Below are 8689 nucleotides of genomic sequence, written 5' to 3'. Positions count from 1 at the left end.
TCTGGATTATTGTTCTGTGAATTTTTCACAGAACATGGAAAGAAAAGTTTGGGCTTTAATTTGATGGGTTGATTTGGCTCCAATTGCCCTTTGTTACAAGTATGGAATGATTTTGTGGTGCTGCCGCCCCTGTCCTAGAGGGCACTGAAGTTACATGGGTTGTTTTTCCAATTTGATCAAATTTGCAATATAAACACTAAGGACTTTTTTGTTTTTGTATAAAACTTTTGGATGAGTTTCCTGAATTGACTTAATATTCTTTATACTACAAACACCAATGCACACACACTTACCTTGTGAAGAATCGAATGTCCTTGTTGGAAGAAGCAAAATGGTGAATGCCAAACCGCTGCTTCAGCATAAGGCTGCCAATCTGTTCCTGTGTTTGGTGGATTTCTTTCCTAAGAATATTATTTTCCAACACTAAATCCACCACTGCAGCTTCAGGAACTGAGGCATAATTATGTTCTTTAAGGACATCCACGGCTACTTTCTCCAAACTCCTTGGTTTTGGTCATGGAAGAGAGTAATTGTTCCACTCAAATAATACCGGTACAGCTCCACATTTTAATCGCCTCTTCCCATTTGTGATGCTGGCTCTTTGATATCCCGAAGTTTGAAATGCCGGCTACACACGCGAGTGTGAGCTTTAATGATCAAGTTTTCCCTGCGAACAGCCACTATCCACTGTTGCCTTAACTCCAAATTAGAAGGAAAATGGAAAAAACTAAGTACTCTCTTATACCCAGCCAGCATGCCTAGGTGGGCCCCATGTGGGGAAAAGGAGGGCAGACTATATGGGTCCCATATGGGTTTGTCCGCGGGTTCCACGATGGCCCCACATGGGTTTGCCCATGTAGGGCCAGAGCCCACATGGGCCCTGCATGGGCCCTATATGGTGGTGGCCCACATGGGTTTTGTCCAATTAGGGCCCATGTAGCACCCATGTGGGCTGTGGCCCTACATGGGCAAACCCATGTGGGGCCATCGTGGAACCCGCGGACAAACCCATATGGGACCCATATAGTCTGCCCTCCTTGTCCCCACATGGGTCCCACCTAGGCATGCTGGCTGGGTACCTACTAGTCATTGGACAAAATGGCACACAACAGAACTCCGCTGTGGAACCTGTAGCCCGCAAATGTTTAAACCTTTGAGTTCTTTTCATGGTTTAGCTCTAGCAGTAACCAACAAAAACAATAGAGCGCGTGTGGCAACTGGAAGTGATCAACGTGTGTTAAATGTAAGCGGAAATACGTCACCGCAAAGGTGCGTTTGAAATGTGGTGGCGGGTGGCTCAGTTGGCAGAGCGCGGGCAAAATATAGGGGCTATAGTTCTCAGCTCAATTCCTGGTCTCGGGCCAATATGTTTCCTCCTTATGTCTACTTAAGGTTACTACTATCAAAAAAGTATATTTGAAATATTGGGTGAGGATATTTTTAACGGCACTGTATCTTGAAGAGCCTAACTATTATATGACAAACTTACTTGCCATATAGAAAACCATTACTTCCTGTCCGCTGACGCAGATCACGTGACTTAGTTTTTGACTGCAGAAAGGCTTTCGTTCCTCTCACTCTGGTTACAGTGATGATTCTCGTTTAGCTGTTTGTCTACCGTCTTCTGGCCACTTTCTGCTGAAAACATGGAGCGGTACGACTCTGACGCCGAGAAAGACGAACAGCAAAGGCCGCTCCTTCACCGAAGACAAGACGACAAAATCCAGAGAGGTGAGACAACAACAATAATAATAATATTAAAAAAAAAAAAAAATCTGCAGCTAATAGGCTAGCAAGATTGACCCAACAGATATGAGTTGATGGTTTGGTTTTCTTTGTTTCAAGAACGCAAAAGGACACTTCAGAGTTTATTTAAGTTATTTTTAAGTGCACTTAAAGACGAGAAGCTCCCACTTCCATTTTTGTTTTGTTTTGTTTACACTTGTCAACAAGAACTTCACTCCTTGCCACCAACTATTTTACATCGCCAATATGTTTTGAATTACTTCACTGACTCTCAGGTGTACCCAATGAATATCCGTATCTTTTCCTGTTTGCCTTCGTGGAGAACTTCCTATGCCAACCTCAGTCTTCTCTCATGAAACAGGTTTACCTGAGTCAGTGGCGTCATTATTTACATACCTGCATAAAAACTGCGCATGTTACAGTTCAGATCAAAGTTCAGAATTAAGCATGCGAAGCACAAGTTGCAGCTACGAGTCTTTAGTGTTGGAGTGTTTTTAACAGACTACATTTAGTTGAATTTTTCTGACAAAAATTCAACTTTGCTTGGAAAGTTGTGCCAGTGCTGCAATTACAATTTAAGGAAGTGGTGCTTCCCAATTCTGAAATAAATTGTGATACAGTAGAATCATAATGGTCCCTACCTGTGCTTAATGCAAAGCTTGGAGATGTACGTACAAGTCGAACTACGGTGACAAAGAGTTTGCGTGTAAATTAATTAATTACATCATTAATACAACTACTTCTGCATTCAAGGGAGAGAAGGTGATTCGAGGTGGAAATAACTTGTTTAGAATTAACTTGGAAAATATGAGCATACTTTTTTTTGTTTTGTTTAATGAATAAAAGTTCTTGCAAAAATATGTGCCTTTCATGTCAAAGCTCTTTAACACATAACATTGAAATGGAAAATTATGAGCAAACTTGGTGTGTTTCTGTTTGGATGACTGGTGACTGAAGCAATTTTGTAATGAAACAAAAAGCCAACATGACATTCATGTTGTTCTAACATGAATGTAATAAAATAAACTACAACTGTAATAAGTTTTATGTACAAGACACTTAAAAGAATAACAGATATGTTTAATTTAAAAACAGAATGAACTTATTTAAAATGGAAGCATTTAGTACCCCAGTGATATTTTTTTTCTTTTTTTTTTTTAAAGATACTCTGTCTTGAAAAAGGCTGGGAAAATTAGATTGATAATTTTCCAAATCTGAATCCCTACTGGCGAAGATCAAAAAAACAGCATAAATAAATGTTTGTACAGTTTGTTCCACTATCTAATTCAAGATTTTGTTTTTTACCGTCTAATCATTTATTCTCCTGCCTGATACAATATGAAATTGAGTTTTCAAGGTTAAAAAACCCCCATCAAAACCCTGCACACATAAAGAGAATTTTATTTAATTTGTCATTTTTACTTAATTTAATGGCATCTTTTCTTTGATTTCCACATTAAACTTGCACAGATAAATATTTAGAATACTTTTTATGGCCTCTTGACCTTCCCAGACGGAGGTGTTAAACTGGACCTGTGGTTCTGAAAGTAGGTCTAGTTCTGAAACGGTTAAAAACAAACGTGTTGCGGATCCCAAACCCGGGTTTCTCTAATTTCTTCAGTAATAACGGCTGTTATTGTCGAAAATGTTGTGGACACCAATGCAATGATTCATTGGAAATTATTCACCCGGCCGTTTATCCGTTTTCTCCTCCTCCTCCGTTCAGCACCAGCATGCTGTTCTTCGCGCTACGGCTTGGCGTTGCTCTCCAGCTACGGATTCTTCGTGGTCTACTCTCTGAGGGTGAACCTCAGCGTGGCGATGGTGGACATGCTCAACAACACCCACCAGTCCAGAAGTAACCACAGTGGCTCGATGTGCACCCCCAACAGCACCTCCGTACAACCCAAACACAACCAGTCGGTGAGTATTACAGCCACATTTGGTTACGTACCACTGTACTACTACAGCCTTCTACTTTCAGCATTCTAAATGGCTCTACAAAAAAAATATTCAAAATAATAACTTGGCGTGTTCTCTCAGGCCGGTGTGTACAACTGGGACTCTGCGACTCAGGGATGGATCTTGGGCTCCTTTTTCTACGGCTACATCCTGACGCAGATCCCCGGCGGCTACCTGGCTGGCCGCTGCGGAGCCAAGTGGCTGATGGGATTCGGCGTGCTGGGAACCGCCCTCTTCACGCTGCTCACGCCCCTGGCCGCCGACCTGGGCGCGAGCTACCTCATCGTAGTGAGAGCGCTGGAGGGGGTCGGAGAGGTACGCAAGCAAGGACGTTCCTGGCAACACGGTCGTTAGAGTCAGTCACGAAAGTGTTGGACTTTCTCGCAGTCCGGAGATAATTTATTGAGTTAAACAAGTCAAGGAGTTTTTGCACAAAACAGAGTCGCTCCAAGTATCAGTGTTGTGTTTATGGCATAATACTCATTTGGAAAGCTTCATCTGAAGGAGTTTATGAGAAAACCGTGGTTATAAAAAGTACATTTAGAATTTAAATATTAGACATCAGTTGCATCAGATTTGCTCCCTACTCTTTATTGAAAAAAGTTTAAAGGGCTGGTGTTATGTGAAATTGACTTTTTTTCCCCCAGCTTTATGTCGTGTTAAAATGTTATTCCCTCATCAAAAACATATCCTGAGTGCTGCCTTGATTCTTTCATGCATGTTTGAGAAATCCTTGAATCTCCCGCGGCAACCATTCAAGAGTGCCTAAGCAAAAGTCAAATTTCTTATAAGTCATGTTTGATATGTGTGGTATTTTCATAACAACTGAAGGTGATATAGTTACTTTATTGCGCTGTAAAATGGCGCTATGTGTCTGCAAAAGGCATAAAATCATCCCTTTAAATGTTCAGTAAAAATGTTGCAAATATTTGCAACTTTTCTTAAAAAGAAATCTGAAGATAATAAGGTTTACAGGATGTGCTAAAATTAGCTAAGATAAAAAAAATCACCATTATGAACGCATCGTCTTTACATGATGACGGAGAATGAAAATGTTCTGAGTTAATGGGAAGAGGGAAGGAGTGGAGAACAGGACTGCAGTTCACCTTTCAGGGGTTCAGTTGTTGTCCATAAAGCAAAAGTAAAATGTTTTAGATCACAGCGTATTTATCTAAATGTAACTTAGAGTCTGTGGCAATGCCGGGTAAATTCAGGACATTTAAGTGTGTCTAAAACTGACAGAGATGATTTAAAAGCCTCATAATGGCTGGGAATACTTTACACGCAAAAACAAAAATAATAAATAACCAGATATTATTATCAGATTCTTTGTAATTTTTCTTCTTTTCGTTTGTATCTAGGGTGTCACGTTCCCTGCGATGTACACCATGTGGGCAGCGTGGGCCCCCCCGCTGGAGAGAAGCAGACTGCTCACCATTTCATACATTGGTGAGAAGAGACGCAGGAAAATATGCTACGAAATGTTCACTTCATTATCAGCCACGTTCTATTAAAGCCATTTTTGGTTCTGCACTGTGATTTAGAGCCATGTTTAACAGAGGCTGCATTAATATCCCTACAACTGCTAACGGCGTCCTGCCATTAATCATGTGGGTCAGCTTAGGTCTCATCAGAACACAAACACGACTAACCAGTGCATTCCTAAACACAGTTGTTTATTGTTCCCCATTATCTGACAAGCTATAATCAGAAAATAATCTATCTGCATGGTATTTTTTTTTTTTTTGTTTAGCCAATTCCACTGCAGCAAGTAGTGCTGATGTTTATGATGATACAGAGATTCTGAACTGAAATCACGAGAATTTCCTTAGTGCTAAATCCAATTGCAGAGCATGATTTGATTAGGTCGTTTACTGCGTAGCACACTCGGAGCAACGAGGATGAGGTTGATCAACTGTCCAGTTTCTGATGCTAATTTATGATTTTATGACATACATTGTCGTCATAAAATGACACAACAAATATCCCAACAATTTGGAATATTGAGATTAGTCTTGTTCGCTAATCACTCTCATTGATTATTTTTGGTCACTGCTACGCCATCAGCAGCTGTAGAATATATTTATGGATAGAAATATAAGCAGAAAACGCTACAGAGGTCCAAGAAGCCCAATTGTCCTTCAACTTAAAATCAACTAAACTTATTATAGTCTGCAAGTTATAGCATATTACCAACACATTTGCATTATGAAAAGAGAGACTTTAGAGCTTGAGAGGTCAGAAGTAAACAAATGGAGCGTTGTGTTTCTGTTTATGGAACAAATCTGTCTAAACAAACCAGAGAGAGTAGATCAAGTTTTACTTTCAAGAAAATAATAAAATGCAATATTCTATCTATCAGGGTATAATGAAGCATGATGACTCAGTAGAGTGCTTTAAACAAGGATGTGTCTTGTTTCTTTCTTCATTATTGTTTTATATGCAGTTTGAGTTTATGTCGCTTATGTTGTAGCAAATTGACATTATTGGAGAAGGAGTACACTATGCATATATTTTAAAACTATTCCAACATACAAACAAACGATAAATAACTGAAAATAAATAGTCTTGCTGTTTCATTGTATGCAGCTGTGGACGGCTGATGTTTTCCGTTTTGTGTCCCGTCCCAGGAGCCCAGCTGGGGACCGTCGTGGCTCTGCCTCTGTCTGGTGAAATCTGCTTCTACATGGGCTGGCCCTACGTCTTCTACCTCTTTGGTAATGACGCCTGTCGAATGCGGGTAGTTGAAGAAAAGTCGCTCTGCTAATCTGCTACTTGGGTTACATCACTGCTTTTTAAACGGCGAACAACAAAGACTCCCACAAGTTATTCTTCTTTCTGTCATATATTAAATCAGGCTGTTTGTGAATTTCTTATAAGATGTTAAGTGATATCAAATTACGACAATGAAGGTCAACAACATTGGATGTTTTATCAATTGCCATTGAGTGACGAAGAATGTCAGGAATGAATCGACGTGGTATCAACGAAGCAGTTTGAGTTTGCTGTTTGTTCCTCTTTGTTTTGTGGAAACAGTGATTAAGCAGACCGAAGAGGAAACAGCTTGTTGATTAAAACCATCCACAACTTCCACTGCATCTGCTTCTTGCTGACTTGCTGTAAAGTTGCTTCGCTGTCCTTTCCGAGTCTTAGAACCTATAAAAGTCACACGTCTCTGAGTATGTGCAGTCATGTGGGTGTTGAAGTTTTGAGTTGTGGTGAGGCAAGCATTTGTGTCCATGTGTGTCCAGGTGCTGTCGGCGTGGTGTGGTTCGTCCTGTGGGCTTTCCTCGTCTTTGACAGTCCAAACAGTCACCCTCGGATATCAGAGCAGGAGAGGCTTTACATCACCAACTCTCTGAAAAATGAGGTATCACCTCGCACACATTCCTTTGTTGCAAATGTTATTTTCTTATCTGCCTTCTTCAGCAGCTTGGTGACGAAACTCGCAGTGAATCTGCAGTTTACAACAGATACCTTATATGAAATAGTCAGCCACAGTTTGCATCAACTTAACAGGCGTGGTTTGTGTAGATATGTTTTATAACCTATGAAATTTAAATAAATGCTGCCTTATCTATTCCTTTGTATGAACACGGTCAGCAGAAATACTCAGCTAGGTTAACTGGAGATTAGTTTCATAAAATGTAGAACATTTAACCCTAAAACTCACCTCCTGCAGCCACCAGCATCTGTAATTTAAAGAAATATGGATAGTTCAACTTATTGTACAATTTAACTTATTCTGCTGATTAATAACTTATTATTGTCATGTGAGATGCAAGCTAAGATAATTTGTCAAGGTTTGATGCGCTGAATGATTTTCAAATGTAAAAATTGCAAGAGCAACAACTTATGGAGCTCCAAAAGTGCCTTAATTGTTGTTTAAAATGAGAAATGATTTATTACGGGGTTCGTCCGAGTGCCTGAAATCATTGAAAATGCTTGAATTTTACAGTGGGAAAAGAGTTTGAACCCACTGTTCAAACTCTTTAAAACCATCCACAATCAGTGACAGTGATTGCTGTCACTGATTGCTGTGACAGTGACAGCAATCACTGTCACTAGTGATTGCTTTTATTTTATTTTATTAAAGCCAATTATATGCTTTCGTTAGTCTCTATTGTTGCATGGTGTACTCCAACAACAGAGTACACCATGCAACAAAAGTGGAAATGAGGCCATTGTTGCTAAAACTTACACCTGCAGGGGGAGACAAAGAGCCTAGAATCACCTTTTCACTTGTTTTCAAGTGTAACATTAAACTTCCTCTTCCTTCGACATCTTTGTTTTTTTGTTTTTTGAAAATGAGAAATAAAACTTTCAATTAATGCACCATCTTTCATTAAAGGTTATCAAACACCAGATATAACTCAAACTATGGAAGCATTTTCGTCCCGATTAATAAGCAAGACGTCTCTTCTACCACACACCAAAGAGACGACGCAAACAAAATTTCCACATTGTTTTGTTTCTTCCCAGCTGTCTACCTCTGCGGGCCACATCCCCTGGCGAGCCATCGTAACCTCGATGCCGCTGATGGCCATCGTCGTGGCTCACTTTTCCTACAACTGGACCTTCTACACGCTCCTCACTCTCCTGCCGACTTACATGAACGACATCCTGGGATTCAGCATACAGCAGGTGAGAAAGGCTGCGCGACGTCTAAAAAATAATGGCATGTTTTGTTATAGATGATAAACGCAGGCAGGAAATGCCAGATAGATTCTGTTAAAAGGACGAATATTTTGATGTTTGTCCTGACAGAATGGGTTTCTCTCCGCTCTGCCGTACCTGGGCTGCGCTCTGATGGCCGTGCTGAGCGGCCAAGTCGCCGATTACCTGCGAGAGACTCGTCTCTACTCTACCATCTTCGTCAGGAAGTCCTTCTCTCTGATTGGTAATGAGAAACATTTAAAAGCATGGCTCCAACTAACCATTATTTTAGTAATTGCTTATTCTATTGATTGTTATGACGATT

General features: G+C 40.3%; 2 protein-coding genes across 2 annotated transcripts in view; one reads left to right on the top strand and one right to left on the bottom strand.

Annotated features, from left to right (window-relative positions):
* The window catches only part of LOC106940034 (uncharacterized), a 5521-nt gene extending 4781 nt beyond the window's left edge, over positions 1 to 740 (bottom strand). Inside the window, exon 1 of the mRNA XM_015022654.1 lies at positions 294 to 740. Within this exon, the coding sequence (XP_014878140.1) occupies positions 294 to 361 (68 nt within the window). The 5' untranslated portion in view covers positions 362 to 740. The remainder of the gene's footprint in view (positions 1 to 293) is intronic.
* Positions 741 to 1336: 596 nt separating this feature from the next.
* On the top strand, positions 1337 to 8682 carry LOC106940033 (sialin-like; the record flags this gene model as incomplete). Its single annotated transcript, XM_015022651.1, has 8 exons — positions 1337 to 1731; positions 3473 to 3669; positions 3790 to 4023; positions 5070 to 5157; positions 6339 to 6425; positions 6960 to 7078; positions 8191 to 8352; positions 8476 to 8682. Coding segments are annotated over exons 1-8 (1179 nt in total), but the record flags the coding sequence as incomplete, so codon positions are not given.
* Positions 8683 to 8689: the final 7 nt, after the last annotated feature.

Source organism: Poecilia latipinna, unplaced genomic scaffold (assembly GCF_001443285.1).
Source record: "Poecilia latipinna isolate Pla-1442-1.1 unplaced genomic scaffold, P_latipinna-1.0 Scaffold3067, whole genome shotgun sequence".
Lineage (NCBI taxonomy): Eukaryota > Metazoa > Chordata > Actinopteri > Cyprinodontiformes > Poeciliidae > Poecilia > Poecilia latipinna.
This window is presented reverse-complemented; position numbering and strand designations above follow the sequence as displayed.